Genomic DNA, 26,374 nt, shown 5'->3' with positions numbered 1-26,374 from the left:
ACAGAGCCCAACAACTTATGTGTATTATTGATTTGGATATAGGGTTCTCATTTTCCAAGGAGGAAATGAGAGCTCAGAGAGGGAAGTTCAGTAGCCTGAGGCCACAGAACTGAACTGAGGTTTGAGCCCAGCCTTGGATTGTTGGGCATCAGTGCCTCTCCACCTCGCCCTTCCCCTCTGGGTCAATCTCGCTCTGTGTCTTCCTGAACCACAAGCGGCACCCTGGCAGGCCATGGTCCTAGCCTTGGGGCAGCTTCAACATGCACAGATCTTGTGACCAAGGCGACCTCAGTGTTTTCATCTGTAAAGTGGACCTGTAGTGAACGGGGACAGGGAGGAGTGCTGGCCTGGGGGGTCGGGGTGGGGAAGCACACAGCCCAGGATGGTCCGATCCTGTCCTGTCTCTGGGAGGCCTTGCGTTACCTCGGAGACCGCCCAGCGGAGCTGCTGGAGCTGCTGCAGGCCCCAGGCCGGGTCCAGGTGTGGGTGCGGAGCCAACAGCACATGGCGTGTGAACATGGACTCCCCGGCATACAGCAGAGCGCTGGCTCGCCTCGCCAGCGCCTTGAGACCACTTCGGGAGGCGTAGAATCCGGTCCAGGCGTGAAATATTTCTAGAAGCAACAGGTCAGGAGTGGGTGTGAGGGCATGCCCACGGAGGCCCCTGATCCCCACCTGGGAAATGCTGAGGAACATGAGGTCAGAGATGGATCTGCCTGGGTCCCCAGGGACACAGCCTAGGCCAGGGGTGATCTCAGGGTTCCCGGTCCAGCCAGGTCAGCAGTGGTACGAGATCCCTGCAAGGCCTGGGCAGTTGGCAGGGCCAGGCTGGGCTGGGGCAGGCCTGCAGAGGCCTGAGTGCTGAAGGACTGTGATGACAAGAATTCAGTGCGCACCTCAACACTTGGCACGGCCTGTGGGGAAAGGCCCTGAGTACCGCAGGGGAGTTAGGAGAGGGATGAGGGCCAGGGGGCAGGACCCAGAGGGGAAGGCTGGAGTGCTGGCAGCCCCTGTGTGCCTCTGGAGATAAGGTGGTTCCTGGAAGGCATGCATTTCAGCAGTTCTCTCTGGATGCTCAGCAAGGAAGAATGGCAGGGGTTGGGAGCTGTGAGAGCCCTGGAGCCACTGTCCTGACCCTGGACTAAGAGTGTGAGGCTGGTGGAAGGGGCAGGAGTCTGAGCACCTTGGGCCTGGGATGTGTCTCAGCGGGTGGTTCAGGGTTCCCGGCTGTTCCCTCCTCCTGCCTCCTCCCCAGGCTGGGTTGTGCCTCCATTCTAGGTTCTTCCCTCAGAGGACCTTGGCTCGACTGGGAAGGGAAGCCGCGAGGACTGGGGAAAGGCTACATCCTGAGGGGCCAGACGCAGGGGCCCTCCACAGCTCCTCCCGGAAGCTGAGCACAGAGACCAGGGCACCGGCGACCCCAGCCTCAGCTCCAAGCACGGACCCAACTAGACAAAGCTGCATAGATCCCCTGCGCTCAGATCAGGACCAAGCCTGCTCGAAGTTCAGTCTCTGATTAAACCGTGCCTCTCCAGCGGAAGGCTAATTGGCCACACCCACCTCGCATTTCACTGGACCTTTCAGCACACCCTCCCACCCAGACCAGACACTGCTTCCTGCCTCCTCGTAACCACGCCCACATCCTCTATCCCCTCCCATCTCAAGTGTGACCACGCCCACCCGGCAGTGTCCACACCCATCTCAATTGTAACCCCGCCCACACCCTCTATCCCCTCCCACCTCCTGTGTGACCACGCCCACAGGGCAGTGTCACACCCACCTCAATGGGAACCCTGCTCACTTTCTTGTAGGCCCTCAGCTACTCCAGGAGCCAGCCCTCCCCCAGTCTCATGAGGTCCCTAGGCAAGTGTCCTGAGAGGTATGTCGCTCCTCTTTCTCACCACTCAGGCAGAAGACCAAGGCCGGAGAGGCACTGCAAATCCAGGTCTGGGGCAGTCAGGCTGGCACCCAGCCCGGATCCAGCCCTGCAGCTGGGGGCCCACCCTGCTGTCTCTTCGGAAGGGAAGGAAATGAAAAGAGAAGTGGTTGTATTTGAACCGCTATGTGGGAGTCCCTCCAGTCCTCCTAGAATCCATGTCACAGATGACAGAACCAAGCCTCAGAGCGGTGACATCACTTACCCAAAGCCACCCAGACCTGAGGGGGAAGGAGCTGTGATCTCAACCCAGGTGAGCATCTGAGATACCGCCTGGGGCCAACCTTGCTGAGACACCGTGCCTGCTGAGGGGTGAGGGCGGGGAAGAGACAGGCCCCGGAAAGGCATGGCTCAGGCACCCGGATCCCTTGGGGGATGTTCAGCCCGTAGATGCTGCTGTGAGCCTGGGTCTCCTAACTGTCCATGGGGACAGACACATAACCTCACCTCTAAACGACCTCTTCTAAAACGACCTCTCCTGCTGAGTGATCCCACCATGGACCTAGGGTTGGGCAAACCTGGCTGGGAGGTAGGGCCTGATCAGGGTCCCTGGGCTGCTCTGACTCATGGGGCCCTGGCTACAGTCTCCCCTCCACACCCATACCACTTCAGTCAGTTCAGTTCAGTCACTCACTCCTATCCGACTCTGTGACGACATGAATTGCAGCACGCCAGGCCTCCCTGTCCATCACCAACTCCCGGAGTTTACTCAAACTCATGTCCATCGAGTCAGTGATGCCATCCAGCCATCTCATCCTCTGTCATCCCCTTCTCCTCCTGCCCCCAATCCCTCCCAGTATCAGGGTCTTTTGCAATGAGTCAACTCTTCCCATGAGGTGGCTAAAGTATTGGAGTTTCAGCTTCAGCATCAGTCCTTCCAATGAACACCCAGGACTGATCTCCTTTAGGATGGACTGGTTGGATCTCCTTGCAGTCCAAGGGACTCTCAAGAATCTTCTCCAACACCACAATTCAAAAACACAAATTCTTCGGTCCTCAGCTTTCTTCATACCCCTTAGCTCCTCATTTTTTTAAAAAAGAGGAGCAGGACCACAAGGATCCTTCAAGGATTCTGGCATTGTATGCAGTAAGGATTTCAGATGTTCAATAATTTGGCCAATACCTTCCCCCGCGGATGCCCTGAGCAAGGCTGGACTGGGGTGTGGAGGGTGTTTCTGCCTCCCCAGCTGTTGGGGGAGGCTGTGTGTGCATAATTCCTGTCTGGCTTGCAGATGGGGGAGCTGGATCTTCTACGGGGGTCCGCTTGGAGGTGGGTGGGGCTGGACCTGGAAGAGGTGCTAATGCTGGGCTTCCTCCAGGGCAATCAGGCCCTGGACTAGCTTCCTCACACGGAGTGCATGCACCGTATCCAGGATGGCACCCGGCCTCCCGGGTGGAGATGCTGCTGTCACTGTTAACCGCTGCCTCTGCTGACCCCTGGCTCTGGCCCAGGCACCAGGCTACGGGCTCTCCTCATCTCACTTCATTTTCACACTGGATGCGCTAACCAAGATGAACGCTCCCACTTTCCTGACCCAGGACAGTTCCACGGGTGCACACAACCCAGCACAAGGCTCACTCCACGACCTTTCACCCTGAGGCTGTGCCAGCCACAGCCACAACCGTCCTGGCCTCCAGGACACAGGCTTGTGGGAGACAAGGGCCCCCAGTAATGACTCTGTGGCAACGGGTGAAAAGTGGGGCACTGAGGGGGAGAGGAGACAACCAGTCTAGACTTCAGATCAGGAAAGGCTTCCTGGAGGAGGTGACATGCATGCATGCATGCTCAGTCATGTCCAACTCTGCAACCCCACAGACTGTAGCCCGCCAGGCTCCTCTGTCCATGCGATTTCCCAGGCAAGAATCCTGGAGTGGGTTGCCATTTCCTCCTCTGAGGGATCTTCCCTACCCAGGGATCCGACCCGCATCCCCTGTGCCTCCTGCACTGGCAGGTGGGTTCTTTACCACACGCACCACCTGGGGATGAGAGGAGGCGTCACTCCAGGACAATCGGGACTTTGCAGAAAAAGAAGGTGGGCGCGGGGCAGTCCTTCCGGCAGCGCTGCAGTAAGAGGCAGAGGCGGGACCTGCTGCCTGTGGCCAGCGTGCGAGGCTCCGGGAGCCTGGAATCCCGCAGAGTGTGGGGGGGTCAGGCAGGAGGGTCAGGGCCTGCAGCTCCCCCAGGGCCCCGAGCAGGCTCCAGGCAGAGGCCTGAGCAGGCACCGCGTTGGGGGCCCCTCTCCTCCCTGGCACCGAACCCCGCCACCCAGAGGCTCCTACCCGAGGAGTAGGGCAGGAAGTCTCGCTGGTCCCGGACCGGCCAGGAGAGCTGGTGCGCGTGCACGGCCCGGAAGTAGCCGCCCAGCGTGGCGTACTCCATCGAGACGCCGTGCTGGTAGGCGAACTTGTTGACCTGCTCCAGGACACGGTCCATGTTGGCGAACTGCAGCGAGGCGTTGAAGAACTGCCTGTCACAGCCCTGCAGCCGGGGACAGAAGCAACGCCTGCGCCTCTGGGTGCAGAGCCCCGCCCGCACGGGAGGGCCCTCTGCTCCCCAGGACCACCCCGCCCCCGCGGCGGGCTCGGCCCGGGCCTGAGCTGTGCGCGTCCCCCTCTCTGTCGGGCTCGGGTGGTTCCCCCGCGCTGGCTGGTCTGACAGCTGCAGGTTTGTGTCCGTTCCAGACAGTCCCCCGCTTCTCCACACTCACCAGCCCCACCTTTGGCCACCACATTCTGATCTCCTTTCTATGAGACTGGTTTTGTAAAATTCCACATAAGTGTGATGATTTAGGTTTTGGTTTTCTGTGTCTGACAGATTCCACCTCCTGACAATTTCTTTAATCCCAGCACTGCTCTTAGTTATCAAGAACCTTAATTATGATAAGATACTAAACAGGAATTAAAAACAGAATGGCTTGCTTGAATTTACTGACCTTAATCCCATCCTCAGAAAGACGTCAAAGTAGAAAAACTTGATAAAATCCTGGAAATATATAACCTGCCCAGTCTGAATGATGTGTAAATGGAAAGCCTGAACAAATGAATACTAGAACCAAACTGAACCAGGATCCAAATACTTCTCAAGAAAGCACAGATCAGCATTCAATGGCCATGTCTATCAAATGTTGAAGAAAAATTTATACAAATCCTTGTTTAGTCGGTTCAATCTCTCAGTTGTGTCTGACTTTTTGAGACCCCATGGACTGCAGCACACTAGTCTTCCCTGCCCATCACCATCTCCCAGACCCTACTCAAACTCATGCCATCCAGTTGGTGATGTCATTCAACCATCTCCTCCTCTGTCATCCCCTTCTCCTCCTGCCTTCAATCTTTCCCGGCATAAAGGTCTTTTCCAATGAGTCAGGTCTTCGCATCAGGTGGCCAAAGTATTGGAGTTTCAGCTTCAGCATCAGTCCTTCCAATGAATATTCAGGACTGATTTCCTTTACAATTGACTGGTTTGATCTCCTTGCAGTCCAAGGGAATCTCAAGAGTTGTCTCCAACACTGCAGTTCAAAAGCATCAATTCTTCAGTGTTCAGCCTTCTTTATGGTACACCTCTCACATCCAAACATGACCGCTGGAAAAACCATAGCTTTTACTAGATGAACCTTTGTTGGCAAAGGAATGCCTCTGCTTTTTAATATGTTTTCTGAGTTGGTGACAACTTTTCTTCCAAGAATCAAGCATCTTTCATTTTCATGGCTACAGTCTGCAGTGATTTTGGAGCCCAAGAAAATAAAGTTCTTTAGTGTTTCCATTGTTTCCCATCTTTTTGCCATGAAGTGATGGGACCGGCTGCCATGATCTTAGTGTTTTGAATGTTGGGTTTTAAGCCAACTTTTTCACTCTCCTCTTTCAGTTTCATCAAGAGGCTCCTCAATTCCTCTTCACTTCTTCCATAAGGGTGGTGCCATCTGCATATCTGAAGTTATTGATATTTCTCCCAGCAATCTTGATTTCAGCTTGTGCTTCATCCAGCCTGGCATTCCACATGATGTACTCTTCATATAAGTTAAATGAGCAGGGTGACAATATACAGCCTTGACGCACTCCTTTACAAATTTGGAACCAGTCTATTGTTCCATGACCGGTTGTAATTGTTGCTCTTGACCTGCATACAAATTTCTCAGGAGGCAGGTAAGCTGGTCTGGTATTGCCATCAAGGATTTGGGAATATAAATCCTTGTTAGTCTCTTTTACAAACTGGAAGGGAACTGAAAGGTTTCAGTATAATTTTACAAGGCCAAGATTACCCTGACACCAAATCAGGCAAGCCTCAAGAAAAGAAAATTATAGCTGAATATATACTAGGAACATAGACGCAAAAATCCTCAACAATATAATAACAAACAAAATCAACAATACTTGACGGCAATTTTGCATCATCATAAAGCAGAATGCAAGGAATTTATTCCACGAATGCAAGGACCGTTCAACATCCTCAAATCAATCTGTGAGAAAATGTGAGATAAAAATTATATGATCATCTCAACAGATGCAGAAAAGGCATAAGACAAAATTCAAATTCCATTTGTGATAAAAACTCTCCTCAAAGTGGGTGTGGATGAAAATTACCTCAATATACTAGAGGCCATATATGACAAGCAAACAGCCAACATCAACTCGTGGAATAAAAGGTAAAACTATTCCTGGGAGATCAGGAAAAAGACAAGGATGATCCCACTCACCACTTATTTAATGTGGTATTATAAATCAGACCTGCAGCAATTAGTAATGAAAAAGCATGGAAATCGGAACAGAAGAAATAAAATTCTCACTAATGGCTGCTGTAATGATGTCATAAAAATAGTGACTATAGAAAATGCTAGAGAAAACTCTTAAAATTAATAAAAGCATTAAAGTTGAAGGATAAAAATATCAATAGACACAATCCCCTGCTGATTAGTGTTTCCACAAACTAATAACAAATCATTAGAAAGAGAAATGAAGGAAACAATCCTATTTATAGTTACATCAAAAAGGTAAAATACCTAAGAATACATTTCACAGAGCAGGTGACAGCCCTGGGCACTAAAAACTAGATGACACTGTGATGATCGAAATGGAGGAAGACGCAAGTAGGTGGGAAAATATTCTGAGCTCAAGACTGCAAGAGGAGGGCTGCATTTTCCAAAGTAATCTACAGATTCAATGCAAAACCTTTTAAAAATTCCAATGACATTTTTCAAAGAAATAGAACCACCAATCCTAAAATTTATGGGAACCACAAAGACCATGAGTGGTCAGAGCAATCTTTAGTAAGAAGAACAAAACTAGAAGCATCGTATATCCTGATTTCATACTTCACTGCAAAGTCATAGCAACCTAAATACTCTGGTACTGACAAAAAAAGATACAGGTAGATCAATGGGATAAAATAGAGAGCTCAGAAATTAAAAAATACCATATGTGTATATGGTAATTACATTAAAGCAAAAAGGCAAGAATATAAACTGGGGAAAGGACATCTTCTACCAGAAATGGTCTTATGAAAACTGAACATCCTCAGGTGTAGAATGAGTTTAGATCACTACCTGACACTGTACTCAAACAGTTCAGTTCAGTTAAGTTCAGTCGCTCAGTCGTGTCTGACTCTTTGCGACCCCACGAACCGCAGCATGCCATTCCTCCCTGTCCATCACCAACTCCCAGAGTTTACCCAAACTCACGTCCATTGAGGTGGTGATGCCATTCAACCATCTCATCCTCTGTCATCCCCTTCTCCTCCTGCCCTCAATCTTTTCCAGCATCAGGGTCTTTTCAAATGAGTCAACTTTTCACATCAGGTGGCCAAAGTATTGGAGTTTCAGCTTCAACATCAGTCCTTCCAATGAATATTCAGGACTTCCAGTTTCTTTAGGATTGACTGGTTTGATCTCCTTGCAGTCCAAGGGACTCTCAAGAGTCTTCTCCAACACCACACTTCAAAAGCATCAATTCTTCCTCACTCAGCTTTCTTTACAGCTCAACTCTCACATCATACATGACTACTGGAAAAACCATAGTGTTGGACCTTTGTTGGCAAAGTAATGTCTCTGCTTTTTAGTATGCTGTCTAAGTTGGTCATAACGTTCCTTCCAAGGAGTAAGTGTCTTTTAATTTCTTGGCTGCAATCACCATCGGAAGTGATTTTGGAGCCCAGAAAAATAGTCTGCCAGTGTTTCCACTATTTCCCCATCTATCCGCCATGAAGTGATGGGACCGGATGCCATGATCTTAGTTTTCTGAATGTTGAGCTTTAAGCCAACTTTTTCACTCTCCTCTTTCACTTGCATCAAGAGGCTCTTTGGTTCTTCTTCACTTTCTGCCATAAGGGTGGTGTCATCTGCATATCTGAGGTTATTGAGTGTAAGTCAAGCTAATTAAAGATTTGATTGTAACTCCTGGAACTATAAGAGCTTCCAGGAGAAAACATACACTGTAAATTCCTCATCATCGATCTTGATGATGAGTTTTTGGATTTGACATCACATGAAAAGAGAACACAGAATAATAAACAAGTAAGACTACATCAAACCAAAAGCCTCTGCACAGCAAAGAAACTTCATAAATAAAGACAGCCTATGAAATGAAACATTTGCAAGTCATAAATCTGAAAATGTATAATAAACAAAATATAAAAAGAACACATATAGATCAGTAGTAATAATGAAAGCAATCCAGGTAAAAAATAGGCAGAGGTCCTGAGTAGACATTTGTCCAAGAAGACACAGAGATGCCAACAGACACAGGAAAATATGTTGAACAAATCGAAACCACACAGAGGTACCACCTCACACCTGTTGAACAGCTATCATCTAAGAGAAAAGAAACAACAAATGTATGTCAGGATAAGGAGAAATGTAAACATTCATGCACTGTTGATTAAAAAGTAAATTGTTCCAGCAGTTATGGAAACCAGTGTGGAGGTTCCTCAAAAAGCTAATGAGAGAGTTACCACGTGATTCAGTCATCCCACTTCTTTGTATTTATTCAAAGAAAACAAAAACACTAACTTGAAAAGACTTCTGCAACCCTATGTTCATTGCAGCTATATTTATAATCAACAAGAAATATGGAATCAACCTGTATGTGCATCAGTGGATGAAGAGATCAAGAACATGTCATATATGTACACAGTATTATTCACCATAAAAAGAGGAAATCCTGCCATTTGCAACAGCATGGATGGAACTTGAGGGCATTATGCTCAGGAAACAAGTCAGACAGAGAAAGATGAAATACTATATGGTCTCAGGTATACGTGAATTAAAGGAAAACAGAAAATATGTGGAAAATAACTTCATGTATGGAGAGAACATATTGGTAGATCCAAAGACCGGGCTTGACAGAGGGCTGAAGTTATGCTTCCATCTGAGAAGCAGGTCATGAGGATGTAATGTGCAGCATGGTGACTGTGGGTGCATGCACTCATGCTTCTTACTTGGGAGCGTTTCTGACGGCTCTGAGCACAAATTCCACTTTCTTAGCTGCCCTGCTAAGTACCTAGGTGGCGTCAGGAAGATTCCTTAACCTCTCTGGCTCTTGGTCCCTTATGAGTAGACAGGACCCAGTAGGGACTGCCCCTGTGCCCTCTGGGGCAGAGAAAATGGGAGACACATACATCACGTAGAACAGGGGGTGCTCCATCCAGTTTGGCTGTGACCACAATGGTGACTGGGTGTCAGGCACTGTCCCCCGGGGGTGTCTTTCCCACTTGACCTCAAATCTAGCCAATGGAGCAGGTCCTGTCATCATCCCCATTTCACAGATGAGGAAAGTGAGGCTCATGTTCCCAGTCTCACAGCCCCTGAGTTGGGAGCCAGAATTCAGGCCGAGGCCTCTGCTCCCAGCTTTGAGAAGGGGAAAGGAGGGGAGGGCTGGGGAGGAGCTGGAGCCAGGGTGGGGGAGGGACTGCACTGGAGGCAGAGACTGTGGGGGTGATTCTGGGTGGGGGAGGAGCTGGTAGACTAGGTGAAGACTCGGGGTGCAGGGAAGGAGGACTGAACCGGGGCTGGGATGGCCCACTGCCTGGATGGGCACTGGCCTGATTAGAACAGGATACGCGGTCCAGGGGTGGACCCAGGTGCTGAGGTCGGACACATGAGAGCAGTCCCTGCGCAGAGCTGAGGAACCAGGGCCTGGGACCCCAACTTACCCAGGGCCAGAGGACGTGTGGTGTCCGGAACCAGGAGGCTCGAGCCAACACATTGCCCAGGAGGAGCCTGGTAAAGTTTGGGATGCTGTCCTCAGTGACAGGCACTTCCATGCTGGGGTACAGGCCATCCGTGGGTGGACCCGGGAAGACTGGCTCGCCATCCCAGTAAAATCCCTCCCTGAGAGAGAGGCAAGTGTTAGGGACCAGCCCTGAGAAGGGCAGCATCCCGAGGTCTAAGAGGGAGGACTCAGCCAGGCCAGAGCCTCTGGGCCTGCAGACCCTGCTCGGGGCCTCTGTCTCCCATCAGAGGGCGGACAGGGCGGCCGTGGGCAGATGAGAGCTCTGTGGACAGAAGGCGTCACCTTTCAGCCCTGCGGGACCTTGGGCACGTGACCCTACGGCCCTATTTTTCAGCTGTTACGTGGAGCCCACCACCTCTGGGCCCCACTTCCTCCACATGGATCAGGAGCAATTCGTGCGATCACTCATTCTTTAGGTTATCTCTGTGCCTTTCAATTCTGATTCCAAGGACCCCGAGCAGGGCTGGGACCAGAATGAGGCAAGTGAGACACTCCCCTTCACATAGAACTTCGTGCTTGTAAAAATCTCAGTAACAATATAATGCGATTTTCACACTTTTCAAATAAAAAATAATGCAACAAACGTCATGATGAACAGAATCACAGAATTCTATATAAAGACAGAGCAGTGTTACAAAATCCTCAGACTCAGGGAGACTGAGGACAGGGAGGCTTTGGTGCTGCGTACTGAGTCCAGTGCTGCTGCCCTAAGGCTGCTACTGGGGGACCTTGGCTGGGTGTCCAGGCCTCAGCTGTTCTTTCTGTAAGATGGGTGCTCAGCGCGTGCCCTGAGGGCTGGCCGTGAGGGGCGTGGCTGAGCTGGTCGAGGGATGGTGCTGGGACAGGGGCTGGCCCGAGGCAGGTGCTCACGAGCAGTAGCCAAACTGGTCCAGGACGTGTGTGAAGATTTCCTGCTGCGCTGACAGGGATCTGGACCCTCGCCACACGAACTGCAGCTGCTACAAACCCAGAGGGAACAGAGTGAGGCCCAGGGGTGACACGGCTGCTGGCTCCCCTCTCCAGACCCCACCCGAGTCTCCTAGCCGCCCACACCCGCTCCTCTCAGTGGTTCATGGTCAAGATCTCCCTCTACTGCCCCCTCCTCTAGATTCCCACTGATCTCACAAAGCCATATAGATGGAGCAATTGGCCCCTGCACTTTCAACTGACCCTCCTCAAGGCAGGACTCTCTTCCAGGGCCTGCCAGCCAGGCTCTCTCTAACTCTACTTGAATGCCCCTAGACACGAGGAGCTCATCACCATCACTAAAGGTACAGCAGCGTTTTTCAGTTCTGATGGTGAGAACGTGGATGACTAGATGTGGCTCACCACTCACCCGGTTATCCTGCATGGCCTCCTTCAGGTCGTAGTCGATCCTGGAGATGACGTGGGCATTGAAGCCCGCCAGGGCAAAGAGGGTGGCGGTCATGGCGGATGCACCAAATGGGTCCACCTGCCAGGAGAATCGTGGCCGGACCCCAAATGTTTCATAGACAAAGCTGTGCCCTTCTGCAAAGAGACAGCCAGGCAGTTGGACTTGGAGAGGGCTCTGAGAACTCAGGACCAGTGGGAGCAGCAGAGGGGACTCAGGAAGCAGAGCAGACCAAGGAGAAGCAGCTGGAGGAGAGGAGGAAGCCCTGGGTATGGTGGGTCTGAGACGGGGGTTCAGTAGTCCATTGAGGGCACATTCTGTCCCATATGGTCTGCTTGAGGAGGGCGGGCCTGAGGCTGCTGACTTGGTGGACACTGATTCCACACTCTTGAAGTGAAGACAACTGAATTGAAGAGAAGACTCTTGAGAGTCCCTTGGACTGCAAGGAGATCCAACCAGTCCATCCCAAAGGAAATCAGTCTTGGGTGTTCATTAGAAGGACTGATGTTGAAGCTGAAACTCCAATACTTTGGCCACCTGATATGAAGAGCTGACTCATTTGAAAAGACCCTGATGCTGGGAAAGATTGAGGGCAGGAGGAGAAGGGGACGAGAGAAGATGAGATGGTTGAATGGCATCACCGCCTCAATAGATGTGAGTTTGGGTAAACTCTGGGAGTTGGTGATGGACAGGGAGGCGTGGCGTGCTGCAGTTCATGGGGTCGCAAAGGGTCGGACATGACTGAGCGACTGAACTGAACTGAACTGAATTCCACACTCAATCCTCACTTCAGTCAGCGGACACTGACCCAGACCCAAGGGATGACTTATAACTGGTCACAGGTCATGGAAAAATCATTCACCTCTGCCTGACTCTTTTCTCCACCTCTGTGGGAACTAGAAGTGGGCGTGCAAATAGTTATAGCCAAAAAGATGTTTGGCATTAGCTGGCTTGGGTTTCAGGGCAAAAATTCACACGTTTCCTGTTTTAAAAAGTTTCAGCAAGAAATGTCCCCTTGTTCCCCTTTGGTTTCCTGATGACTGGAGCTGTGGCAGCCGTTCTGTGATCATGTGGGAGAGGATATGAGAATATGAGAAACATAAGTGGGCTGCAGAATCAGCCTCTAAATCCTCCCTGTTCTTTGTAAGGAAGCAGTAAATATCTTAATGACAAATCAGTGTACCTCAGGTTTTCTGAATGCTGTTAGAAAACCTTCCTGAGGCCCAGATGAACAGGTGATTAATGTATAATACATTTCATCTTTGCCCAACATATACTCTCCCCTCTGCCTTTTAGTAACAGAACCACACAGCCCCTCCTAATTAGGGCAGGGCAAGAGACTCCTGGCAGGAGCCTGCATTCCCCTGCCTCCTGAGGATGACAGACCACGTGATGAGGTTCTGAACAGTGGATGTGCCCAGAAGTGATGAGGGTAGTTCAGGGTCACCTTCTCGAGGATGCACGGCCCTCTTCCCTTCATTCCCTCCACTTCCCAACTGAGATGATATTTCAGGGGGGTGAGGCACCTTCAGCCATGCGAGGAAGGCAGGGACAGGCTGTGGGGTGGCAGAGTGAAACACACCAGCTACTGGAAGCCCCATTACTCTGTGGAGCAGTGACCCCGATGGCCCAGAGCAGCGCACAGTGTAGACTCCATGCCCCACCCCCGCCCTGAGAGAAGCAGCCTTCCCTCTTATTGAGTCACGTCACTCAGTCACCTTCATGCAGCTGAGCCAGCGTCCTAATGAGCACAAAGTCCAGGTCAAGACCTCCCTGCCCAGTGATGCAGGGCGGGGCCAGAGTGCAGGGGCCAAGGTGCCCGAGAGGCCAAGGGGGCATCAGAACTGTGGTCTCTGCCTCAGCTGCAGAGACCTGCTTCCTTCCAGTTTTTAACTCCGCTGAGGAGGAGTCAGAGAGGAGGGAGGTGGAACAGAGGGGCACCCAGGGGACAGGGGGTGACTGGTATTGGGGGGGGGGGGGTAGGCACAGGCTGAGAGCTGGGGCTGGAGTAACCAGGGCAGCAGGCTCCTCGCAGCACTGTCCCAGCCGTGCCCTTCCCTCTCGGGGACATTTGCTTCCATCATTGCAGTTAGGGGAGCGCCAGCCCCCATGTGACCTGAGTTGGGCTAACTCCCAGAGGGTGGGGTGGCTGAGGACACGCCCCTTGTGTCCCACCTCCCTTCCAGGCCTCTGCTGAGAATCGCAGCTGGGACGGGTCAGCTCAGGGAGGGGATGAGCTCACACCCCCAGGCCTGCTGCCCACACTCAGCTCGTCCCATCCTCTGAGCTGGTGGGAAAACCGCCATCCCCCCATAGAGATATTCTGTCTAAAACTAAGTCTCGAGAGTGTTTACCAAGACCTAGGAGATGAAAACACAGTGATTCAAAACCTATGGAATGCAGTAAAAGCAGTGCTAAAAGGGAGGTTTATACCAATACAAGCCTACTCAAGGAACAAGAGAACCATCAAATAAACAATCTCACTTTGCACCTGAAGCAAATGGAAAAGAAAAACAAAAAACCCCAAAGTTAGCAGAAGAAAATAAATTGTAAACATCACTAGAGAAATAAATTTAAAAAGAAATTAAATAAACAGTAGCAAAGACCAATAAAACAATAGGCTGGTTCTTGGAGAAGCTAAACAAAATTGGTAAATCATCAGCCAGATCCATCAAAAAAATAGAAAGACTCAAATCAATAAAATTGAAAATGAAAAAGAAGTTATATCAGACAACACAGAAATACAAACGATCATGAGAGACTACTATGAGGAAATATATGCCAGTAAAATGGACAACCTGGAAGAAATGGACACATTCTTAGAAAAATATTACTTTATAAAACTGAACCAGAAAGAAATAGAAAATATGAACAGGCCAGTCACAAGCACAGATTCCCAAAACTGTATTCACAAAATCTATCAACAGACAAACACCCATGGCAAGAGAACTTCACAGGCAAATTCCGTCAAAAGTTTTGAGAAGAGTTGTTACCTATCCTGCTCAAACTATTCCAGAAAATTGCACAGGAAAAAATCATCATAGTTCATTCCATGTGACCACCATCACCCAGATACCAAAACCAGACAAGGATGCCACAAAAAAGAAAATTACATGCCAATATCACTGGGGAACATAGATGCAAAAATACTTTACAAATCCTAGCCAACTGAATTGAACAACACATTAAAAAGATCATACATCATGATAAAGTAGACTTTATCTCAGGGATGCAAGGATTGTCCAGTATAGAGAATATCACCATCACAGGAGAGACAAATCAATCAATAGGACACACCATCTTAACAAAATGAAAGATAAAAGCCACATGGTCATCTCAGGAAATTAAGAAAAAGCTTTTGACAAAATCGTACATTCATTTATTATAACTCTCCAGACAGTAGACATAGAAGAAGCATGTGAAAATGAAGTCACTCATTCATGTCCAGCTCCTTGCGAGCCCATGGACATGCGAGCCCACCAGGCTCCTCTGTCCATGGGATTTTCCAGGCAAGAGTACTGGAGTGGGTTGCCATTTCCTTCTCCAGAGGATCTTCCTGACCCAGGGATCAAACCCAGGTCTCCCGCATTGTAGGCAGACACTTTACTGTCTGAGCTACCAGGGAACCTAACATAATAAAGGACTTCTACGACAAAGCCATAGCAAGCATTGCTCTCAACGGTGAGAAAGTGAAAGCATTTCCTCTAAGATGAGGAATAGGGCAAGGGTGCCCACTCTTGCCATGATTATTCAACATAGTTTTGGAAGTCTTAGCTAGAGAAATCAGAGAAGGGAAAAAAAAAAAAAAAAGAATCCAGACAGGGAAAGAAGTAAAATTCTCACAGTTTGATAACACAATAATATATAGAGAAAACTCTAAAGATGCCACCAGAAAATTACTAGAGGGAATCAATGAATATAGTAAATTTCAGTTCAGTTTAGTTCAGTCGCTCAGTCGTGTCTGACTCTTTGTGACCCCATGAACCGCAGCACACCAGGCCTCCCTGTCCATCACCAACTCCCGGAGTCCACCCAAACCCATCTCCATTGAGTCGGTGATGCCATCCAACCATCTCACCCTCTGTTGGCCCCTTCTTCTCCTGCCCTCAATCTTTCCCAGCATCAGGGTCTTTTCCAGTGGGTCAGCTCTTCACATCAGGTGGCCAAAGTATTGAAATTTCAGCTTTACATTAGTCCTTCCAATGAACACCCAGGACTGATCTCCTTTAGGATGGACTGGTTGGATCTCCTTGCAGTCCAAGGGACTCTCAAGAGTCTTCTCCAACACCACAGTTCAAAAACATCAATTCTTCTGTGCTCAACTTTCTTTATAGTCCAACTCTCACATCCATACATGACCACTGGAAAAACCATAGCCTTGACCAGATGGACCTTTGTTGGAAAAGTAATGTCTCTTCTTTTTAATATGCTGTCTAGGTTGGTCATAACTTTCCTTCTAAGGAGTAAGCGTCTTTTAATTTCATGGCTGCAATCACCATCTGCAGTGATTCTGAAGCCCCCCCAAAAAATAAAGTCAGCCAATGTTTCCACTGTTTCCCCGTCTATTTGCCATATAGTGATGGGACTGGATGCCATGATCTTAGTTTTCTGGATGTTAAGCTTTAAGCCAACTTTTTCACTCTCCTCTTTCACTTGCATCAAGAGGCTCTTTAGTTCTTCTTCACTTTCTGCCATAAGGGTGGTGTCATCTGCATATCTGAGGTTATTGATATTTCTGCTGGTAATCTTGATTCCAGCTTGTGCTTCCTCCAGCCCAGCATTTCTCATGATGTATTCTGCATATAAGTTAAATAAGGAGGGTGACAATATATAGCCTTGACATACTCCTTTTCCTATTTGGAACCAGTCTGTTGTTCCATGTCCAGTTCTAACTGTTGCTTCCTGACCTACACACAGGTTTCTCAATAGGCAGGTCAGGTGGTCTGGTATTCCCATCTCTTGAAGAATTTTCCACAGGTTACTGTGATCCACACAGTCAAAGGCTTTGGCATAGTCAATAAAGCAGAAATAGATGTTTTTCTGGAACTCTCTTGCTTTTTTGATGATACAGCAGATGTTGGCAATTCGATCTCTGGTTCCTCTGCCTTTTCTAAAACCAGCTTGAACATCTGGAAGTTCACGATTCACATATTGTTGAAGCTTGGTTTGGAGAATTTTGAACATTACTTTACTAGCGTGTGAGATGAGTGCAATTGTGTGGTAGTTTGAGTATTCTTTGGTATTACCTTTCTTTGGGATTGGAATGAAAACTGACATTTTATGGTCCTGTGGCCACTGCTGAGTTTTCCAAATTTCCTGGCATATTGAGTGCAGCACTTTCACAGCGTCATCTTTCAAGATTTGAAATAGCTCAACTGGAATTCAATTGCCTCCACTAGCTTTCTCCATAGTGATGCTTCTAAGGCCCACTTGACTTCACATTCCAGGATGTCTGGCTCTAGGTGAGTGATCACACCATCATGATTATCTGTGTCATGAAGATCTTTTTTGTACAATTCTTCTGTGTATTCTTGCTACCTCTTCTTAATATCTTCTGCTTCTGTTAGGTTCCTACCATTTCTGTCCTTTATTGAGCCCATCTTTGCATGAAATGTTCCCTTGGTATCTCTAATTTTCTTGAAGAGATCTCTAGTCTTTCCCATTCTATTGTTTTCCTCTATTTCTTTGCATTGATCACTGAGGAAGGCTTTCTTATCTCTCCTCGCTATTCTTTGGAACTCTGCATTCAAATGCGTATATCTTTCCTTTCCTCCTTTGCTTTTTGCTTCCCTTCTTTTCACAGATATTTGTAAGGCCTCCTCAGACAGCCATTTTGCTTTTTTGCATTTCTTTTTCTTGGTGATGGTCTTGATTTCTCTCTCCCGTACAATGTCATGAACCTGCATCCATAGTTTATCAGGCACTCTGTCTATCAAGATCTAGTCACTTAAATCTATTTCTCACTTCCACTGTATAGTCATAAAGGATTTGATTTAGGTCATACCTGAATGGTCTAGTGGTTTTCCCACAATTTCAGTCTGAATTTGGAAATAAGGAGTTCATGATCTGAGCCACAGTCAGCTCCCAGTCTTATTTTTGCTGACTAAATAGAGCTTCTCCATCTTTGGCTGCAAAGAATGTAATCAACCTGATTTTGGGGTCGACCTTCTGGTGATGTCCATGTGTAGAGTCTTCTCTTGTGTTGTTGGAAGAGGGTGTTTGCTATGACCAGTGCCTTCTCTTGGCAAGACTCTATTAGCCTTTGCCCTGCTTCATTCTGTACTCCAAGGCCAAATTTGCCTGTTACTCCAAGTGTTTCTTGACTTCCTACTTTTGCATTCCAGTCCCCTATAATGAAAAGAACATCTTTTTTGGATGTTAGTTATAGAAGTTCTTTTAGATCGTCATAGAACTGTTCAACTTCAGCTTCTTCAGTGTTACTGGTTGGGGCAAAGATTTGGATTGCTGTGATATTGAATGGTTTGCCTTGGAAACAAACAGAGATTATTCTGTCGGTTTTGAGATTTCATCCAAATACTGCACTTCAGACTCTTTTGTTGACTACGATGGCTATTCCATTTCTTCTAAGCATTCCTTAGAATACTTAGAATAGATAGTAAAGTTACAGGATATAAAATTAGTAAACTGAAATCACTTGCACTCCTATACAGTAATAATGAAAGACACATGTGCCCCAATCTTCGCTGCAGCACTATTTGCATTAGCTAGGATATGGAAACAGCCGAGATATCTGTTGACATGGATAAAGAAGTTGTGATACATATATGCAATGGAATATTCAGTTCAGTTCAGTTCAGTCGCTCAGTCATGTCCGACTGTTTGCAATCCATGAAACGCAGCACCCCAGACCTCCCTGTCCATCACCAACTCCTGGAGTTTACTCAAACCTATGTCCATCGAGTCAATGATGCCATCCAGCCATCTCATCCTCTGTTGTCCCCTTCTCCTCCTGCCTCCAATCCCTCCCAGCATCAGGGTCTTTTCCAATGAGTCAACTCTTCGCATCAGGTGGCCAAAGTATTGGAGTTTCAGTTTCAGCATCAGTCCTTCCAATGAACACCCAGGACTGATCTCCTTTGGGATGGACTGGTTGGATCTCCTTGCAGTCCAAGGGACTCTCAAGAGTCCTCTCCAACACCACAGTTCAAAAGCATCAATTCTTCAGCACTCAGCTTTCTTCACAGTCCAACTCTCACATCCATACATGATCACTGGAAAAACTATAGCCTTGACTACATGGACTTTTGTTGGCAAAATAATGTCCATGCTTTTTAGTGTGCTATCTAGGTTGGTCATAACTTTCCTGCAAGGAGGAATATTATCAGCCATAAAAAGGAACACATTTGGAGGAAAGGAAAGTCCAATGACAACATGATGTCCTACACACAGTCCCTCTTTAGTGGAGTGCCGACGGATAGAGCTCAGCCCATGCTGCAGTCAATCCTGCCTCATCCACTGACTCTTTGTCCTTCTTGTAGTCTTAGTCTTAGTGTCTCTTCTGCAAAGGAGTCTGAGAGCATGATGCCCTCTGCACACCCTGCCTTTAGTGGTGAGTGAGGTGATAGGTGTAGAGAACACTTGTTAAATGGAGAGGAATGTGCCTGTAAGTGGCCAGTGTGTGTGGAGATGGAGGGGATGGTGGTGATGGTGGCAGTGGCATTGGTGTTGGAGGTGGTCCAGGTGTAGATAGTGATGGTGGGGGTAATGGTTGTGATGGTGATGGTGATGGTGTTGGAGGTGCTGGTGTTAGAAGTGATGCAATGACATGCTGAGCTGTTAGTGGTGGTGCTGGTTCTGGTGCTGTTGGGTGAGGTGATGGCAGGGATGGCATCTGACATTTACTGATCATTTACTAGGGACCCACACACTGTACAATATGTGCTCTGTTGGAATTATCCCAATTTAATCCTAGTAACACCCCTTTGGGGTGGATCTTACATCACTAGCAAGCACTTTTCCAGAGGAGGGAACTGAGGCCTAATGAGGTTGCATCACTTGCCCAGGGTCACAGGACTGGGAAGGAGCAGAGTCAGGAGACAGCCAAGCCGGCTGGTCTAGAATCCACACCCTTAGCCCCTGCACTCAGGCACAGACATGGACGCAGTACCGGCAATCACAGTGTTGACTGGTCAGTCTCCTGCTGAGAGGGGAAGATGGAGCCCAGGACGAGGGCTCAGACACCCAGTCCCAGCCCCATGGAGGCCACAGGGAGCCTGGTCTGGGGAAGGGTAATCGAACCTGTGAGCTGGAGGATCTGGTCATCAAAGTGGGTCACGGCCTCGTCATGCATGACCTGGCCTCCGAGCACAAACTCCAGGCGACCTTCGGCCACGAGCTGGTGGACCTTGGCATGGTGGGCAGAGAGAAAAGGCCAGGTTATATCCCCTGGGCTGAGCCAGTTGCATTTTCTGGGCACATGCCTATAGCATCTCACGGTCTTTCCTTCAAACTCCTCAGCCTCATTTATTCTGCAAATAGCAGGACGCTATCTGTCCTGGTCAGCACTGTGTCCAGCTCTGAGAACAGGATCTGGCCCTGCCCGCTGCTTCATCTGGCATATACACAGGTATATATGTTCATACCTTTTGCTTTTTAATGATGCCAAAATTATGGAAAACTTTCAGGAATTGTACCAAAAAAACTCCCATAAATCATTCTCCAGATTATCTCATTGCTAATATTTTTTACCTCTTTCTGTTAACACTCCCCCATGTCATTACACCCACTATTCTTTTTCTAAACCATTTGAAAGTACAAGTTAGCAATGTCCTGCCTTTATCTGAATAGTTCAGGTCATTTTTGAGAGACAAAGATCATTACAACTGCTATGTTATGATCAAAACTTGGGTTGTTTCACATTAGTAATGAGTGCGTGTGTTCATGCTCAGTTTCTTGGAATGTCCTCCTCTTTGTGACCCCATGGACTGTGCCCCACCAGGCTCCTCTGTCCATGGGCTTCTCTAGGCAAGAATACTGGAGTTTATCCTTTAATTTACAACATTTCCTGAGACTTTCTGTTTCATAATTTTTATGGTTTCAGGCTAGCACATTTGTAGCATGCTCTTCAAATTGCATTTGTCAAATGACTGCCTAACAAATATTTTAGAATACAGGAATGAAGGAAATTTCCTGGGACATCAGTGTGTAGGATGAAGTTTCAGTGACGAGGATGTGAGTTTGATCCCTTCTTGGGCTTCCCTGGTGTTTCAGATGGTGGGGATTCTGCCTACAATGCAGGAGACTCTGGTTTGATCCCTGGGTAAGGAAGATTCCCTGGAGAAGGGAACAGCTATCCACTCAAGTATTCGTACCCGGAGAATTCCACATACATAGAAAACTGGCAGGTTACAGCCCATGGGATTGCAAGTAGTTGGACGTGACTGAGTTTCTTTCCTTTTTACTTTAACTAGGGATCTAACAACCCACAGACTTCATGGTGCAAACAATAAAATACATCCATGAAAGAAGGGAAGAATAGAAGCATACAGTCAAGGACTGTGACAATAAGCACATCATGCTCTTGGGAGACTGTGGCTTGTATCTGATCTGAAAGTACTCTCTTTGCAGTTCATTCATTTGAGAAATGTGGAATGACACCTACCATGTACTGTTTTAAATGTGTACCTGCTTTATTTTGGGTACCACTCAGACACTGGGATTCAGCCCAAACAACTCAGAGATAATTGCTAGTTTCCAGGAACATATTACTGAATTTCCTGGCTAAGTCTTAGCCAGCGGACACTTTACTGTAGGAGTAGGATTAAGTGACTTGGGTCTGGGGATGTCCATGTAAAGAAGGAAGAACTGCCCAATGGACAACCAGAGAGCTGTGCTTTGATTCACAGTACTGACCCAGAACCCAGCTGTCAGCTATAAGCTGTGTGACCTTGAGCCAGTTGCCTGCCCTCTCTGAACCCGGACCAGCTCTGTGCAGTAGGATCAGTGTTCTCAGCGTGCGGGTTGTGGGAGGAGTCAGTAGAGTAACCTGTACAGACCTGAGCCCAGCACCCGGCTCGAGGCAGAGCCCATCAGCTGGGAGGCTCGTCCTCTCGGCTCCACAGGCTGCAAGTTCGCATCCCCTCTGGGGGCCTGGTGGACACCCAGCTTCACCGTCTGAGCTCTCGGCCTTGAGCAGGTGGCTGAGCCTCTGAGTTTCACCATCGGCGACTGATCTGAGGGCAGGTGATGCCTGGAGGGGACCACGCCCCAGAGGCACCCTGGGTGCGCACACCGTGGGCACGTTCTGGGCACAGCCTCTCTGAGGAGGGAGGCCTCTCCTGCTTCCATATGTGGGACCTGCAGCTGAAGAGCCAGCCCCACCTGTGATCACCCGGGGAACGAGGGGAGGCCCTGGTCCCAGGCTGCCCCTCCTGGGACCAGGGCCTCTGACCCCCTGGACATGGAGTTAATCGGCCCCAGAGGTTAATCCACAGGGTCTCCTGCACCCTGGCTGGTCCTGGGCTCTGGGGCCCATGGGTCCACGCAGATTGACAAATGAAGTCAGAAGGTGTGGACACAGGTCAGCCTGGATTGCCCAGTATCAGAGGGGACCCCATTCTCACCAGCTGAGTGCCCGGCTGGGCTGCCAGAGCTTCAATTATTCAGGAGGAGCCAGAAAGGCAGGATCAAACACAACCCTGTCCCCTGGGAGTGGGGCTGATCACAAACCTGCACTAAACGGACCCTGGGCACAGCTCAGCCGGGCTGGGGCCTCCTGGTCTATGCAGCCCCGCCCTGGCCACACAGAGCACAACCCAGGAGCTTCCTGAAGGGTCGTCCCCGGGACCCCCAGGGCATCTGCTCTCAGCTGCCTGGTGAGGACCCCCAGAGGGCAGCATTACCTGACCTTTCTGCTTATCCGAGGCGACGCCATCCCACCACAGCCGGAAATACTCCTGCTCCACAGCGATGAACCTGCGCTTCTTCTCAAGGGTCAGCTGCTCCACCACGGTGTTGTAGACATTGGTGACATAAGCCTGCATGCTCTCCTGGGGTGGGGAGGGGGAGAGACCATCACTCCAGCCCCGTGGGGGAAACCAGAGGGCATGGACCAGGGACCGAGGAGGAACGTGCAGGGAGACACAGTGTCCGGGGGCCACTGGCGCTCACACCAAGCCTGCCCCAGGCCCTGCCCTAGACTCCCCCTCCTCCTCGAACAAGGGATCCCGGTGTCCACTCTCTGCTGGATGGGCGGTGAGCCCTGCACTGAGAGAAGGACCCGGGCAGGCCCCCTTAGATGGGAGCCTGCCCCTGAGGAGAGTCACAAGGAGACGGACACTCTGTGTGACAGAGGGATGTGCCAGCCCAGTGGGGTGTGCTGACTGCTCCTGCCTTGGAGGACAGACCGGTTGACAACAGGGCCCATGGATTGAGGTCCAGGAACTCAGATGGGCTTTCTTGGGATGAAGAGATGGGGAAGTGTGTGTCAAGGGCTGAGGCTGAGAGGAGCTGACCCCCTGAGTCATCTCTCTGGATCTATCTCCTCCCCCGAGGCTGGGAGCCCCCAGGATGGAGCTGAGCTTGCTCCCATCTGGGTCAGGCTGGCTCACCGTGGTGCCCGGATGCTGATAAAGGAATGCAAGGAGCCCTGGGCAGGGTGGTTAGCGGGCAAGGTGGCGATGTCTGCTGACTTGGGCAGCACCCCACCCTGGGCCTCAGTGTCCCTTCTGTAAACTGGGGGTGACGAGCCTGCTTCCCACGCGTCAGCAGTTCCACACGCAGGTGGGTGACCACCCACAGAGGCTGCCCAGTGAGCTGGGACCAGACTCAACACTCAGCCTCAGGGCCTCTTGCTACCTGACTCCCTTTAAAATGAGCAACTTACCTATTAACGTCTCATAGAAAGTATTGTATGCATGATTACAGAGTGGTCCTATTCATTTATTTCCTTCCTCCTTCCAGAAAAGAGCTTATGCAGGCCTGGGTAATCATTTCAGTTATCTGCACTGGAAACTTATGGAAATCAGTTTGCCCTCTTTTCCTCAGCCCTGGTTCATACATTCACTCAAGGCATATTTGAGGAACACGTTCCACCCATTGCAGCAGGGGACACATTCTCACCCCTTCCCACAGCGAGCCCATGTGAGTTGCTCAATCATGTCCGACTCTTTGTGGCCCCATCAGCTATATCCCGCCAGGCTCCACTGTCCATGGAATTCTCCAGGCAAGTATACTGGTATGGGTTGCCATTTTCTTCTCCAGAGCATCTTTCCAACCTAGGGATCGAACCCGATTCTCTTGTACTGCAGGCAAATTCTTTACCATCTGAGTCCCCAGAGCAGCCCTCAGCCAGTCCATAGCCAGGTAGTGATGGACCCCAGGTCGTGACCCCTGATGGCAGAGACCCAGGACACAGACCCACTCTGGAGTCCAGATGGAAAAAGAGCCGCAGCTTCAAGAGGTGTGCAGGGGTCACTCGGGGCACCTACCTGTACGGTGTGCAGCCAGCCCACGTCCATATGACTGTGCGGAACCACGAATACCCTCAGTCGGGGCTCAGAAGGAGCCCCCAGGGGCCACATCAGGCCCAACCGCAGGAGCAGAGGCAGCCAGCCCCGAGGCTCCATCTCCTCGGCCAGCACAGGGGCTGGAGGACGTCTGCCTGCCTGCGGGCCCCGCCTCCTGCCAGCCGATGGGGCCACCACGCTTTGGTGGATGGAGCGGGGAGACCAGGAGTGACGCCCACACAGAGGCTGTCACCTGAGCGGTGCAGGCGGGGGCCCTCGCTCACTGCCTTGCAGCACTCTGTTCCATCTGGGGTTTCCTGACCATCCGCCTTTAGCCAAACCCCAAACACCACCTCCCCAGGGATGCCTGCCTGCTTCCCTCTGGCTCCCCTCACCCCACTCCTCATGTCCCTCCCTAGGCCTATCTGGTATTTCCCACTGGGCATCTTGCCCATCCCTGCCCCCAATCCGCTGGACTGGCTACTTCACACTGCCCTGCACATCCTAACTCTCAGTCCGGGGTCTGCCACCACCAGGAACACTCTCCTTCACATGAAACCCCAAGTCTGAGACTTGCAATAGCTGTTGTCATCTCTCTTTTAAGGGGGCTTTCACAACTAGGACCTGACTATCCCAGGTCACACAGCTAATGTAGTAGCAAGAAGGCCTGAAATATTCAGAATTAGGTCTGGATCACGGATAGTGACCTTGGCAAGATGCCTGAACCCTCTAGGACTCAGCACCCATCTGTAAAATGGGACCCATAGAGGAGCTGGGGACCCGAGAGGGAATTCACAGGAGATGACAACAGCGGGGTCTCCTTCCTGGAGGATGGTTGGCACGGTGTGCAGGCTGCAGGGGCCAGTGTGTTGCCTGGGGGTCTCTGTAACCCTGACTTGGAGCAGGGGTCTGGGAGTGGGTTCTGCTGTCTGACCTCCAAATGCCTGAGCGGCTCTTTCTGTGGCTGCCCGACCTGAGACTCACTCTCACTTCTGGCCACCTTGTCCCCTCCCCCAGCAAACACATCTGGAGAACTCGGTCTCCAAGCAGGTCTTTATCCTTCCTGTATCATCCCCTCCCTGGTACCCTCCTGGCCTGACTTGACCTGGACTTTCCTTCCACTGAGGGTCTTAACCAGGAGAGACATACCATCTCACAGATCTGGAGACCGGAAGGCCCCCGAGAGTCAGGGCTCAAGGCAGATTCTGTGACAGCCTCAGGGGCTCGCTCTCCTTCACTGGGTGCTTGCTAAATAGCTTTAGTCAAGTCCGATTCTTAAGGACCCTATGGACTGCAGGTCCTCTGTCCGTGGAATGCTCCGGGCAAGAATACAAGAAGAGTGTGCTGCCATGCCTCCTGCAGGAGTTCTTCCCAACCCAGGGCTTAAACTTCAATCTCTTAAGTCTCTGGCATTGGCAGGCAATTCGTCACCACTAGGCGACTCAGAAGGTAAAGAATCTGCCTGCCATGCAGGAGACTGGGGTTCAGTCCCTGGGTAGGGAAGATTCCCTTGAGAAGGGAATGGTTACTCACTCCAGTATTCTTGCCTGGAGAATTCCATGGACAGGGGAGCCTGGTGGGCTAAGTCTATGGGGTCATAAAGAGTCAGACAGGACTGAAGGATTAACACCCTTGTCCTTCAACAGAAAGTAGCAATTCCTTGCAGGGGCAGGCTTCAGCACAGGAGTGGTTCTTTCTGGATCAGGCTCTGTCATGCCCAGTAGTCCAGTGGAAGAGGCTACTTGATGTTCTGGGACCCATGACCTTGGTGCCTGGCAGCAAATTGTTGAGCAAAAGGGCCGGTGCACATGTGTTCGGCTCCAAGGAGAATCACCATGAACTCCACACTGAACGCGAGCACCGTGAGAAGGACACGTGGTCCCTGAGGCCCCCACAGCAGTGCCAGCTTGTGCCCAGGGTCACACGTGGGCATGCACCCTGTGACCTCTTCCTGATCCGGGCCATAGCGCCTCATGAGAGTGTGGAGCATGACTTGGGCTGGGTGTTCTAGAGAAAGAACAGCCTGACCCTACTCTGTGCTGCATGGGAGCTTGTAAGGTGGACCTACCAGCACCATTTCCACCTATTCTTTGTGACATCAGTGCTGTCTGTCCTCTAGGGCATGTGAGCAGCCTGGGAGCTCAGGATGCCCTGATGGGCAAACTGCCTGGGGCTGCACCCAGTGCCAAGCACCTCCCCCAGCAGCAGGGGCCCGGCATCCTATAGCTTCCAACCTTTCAGCTCCCATGTCTGCCGCTGGGATCCTGACCTGAAACCTGCACCTGGACCCTCCAGCACTTGTCCCCCCCTGCCTTTTTGGCCTCACCTCCCACCCCCTCTTCTGCTCAGTCAATCCTGAAGCTGCTGGAAGGCCCACTG

General features: G+C 50.1%; 1 protein-coding gene across 1 annotated transcript in view; it reads right to left on the bottom strand.

Moving 5' to 3' along the window:
* LOC136152850 (epididymis-specific alpha-mannosidase-like) overlaps nt 1–24,133 on the bottom strand; it is a 42,626-nt gene extending 18,493 nt beyond the window's left edge. Inside the window, exons 1-8 of the mRNA XM_065914308.1 lie at nt 23,978–24,133; nt 22,391–22,537; nt 19,788–19,893; nt 11,493–11,665; nt 11,027–11,115; nt 10,077–10,254; nt 4,217–4,415; nt 424–614 (exon numbers count right to left, since the gene is read on the bottom strand). Of these exons, the coding sequence (XP_065770380.1) occupies nt 424–614; nt 4,217–4,415; nt 10,077–10,254; nt 11,027–11,115; nt 11,493–11,665; nt 19,788–19,893; nt 22,391–22,537; nt 23,978–24,115 (1,221 nt within the window). The 5' untranslated portion in view covers nt 24,116–24,133. The remainder of the gene's footprint in view (nt 1–423; nt 615–4,216; nt 4,416–10,076; nt 10,255–11,026; nt 11,116–11,492; nt 11,666–19,787; nt 19,894–22,390; nt 22,538–23,977) is intronic.
* Between the last annotated feature and the right edge of the window lie 2,241 nt (nt 24,134–26,374).

Source organism: Muntiacus reevesi, chromosome 22, assembly GCF_963930625.1.
Source record: "Muntiacus reevesi chromosome 22, mMunRee1.1, whole genome shotgun sequence".
In the NCBI taxonomy this organism is placed as follows: Eukaryota; Metazoa; Chordata; class Mammalia; order Artiodactyla; family Cervidae; genus Muntiacus; species Muntiacus reevesi.
Note: the sequence above shows the minus strand (reverse complement) of the source record. Positions and strands in the feature narration are given on the sequence as shown.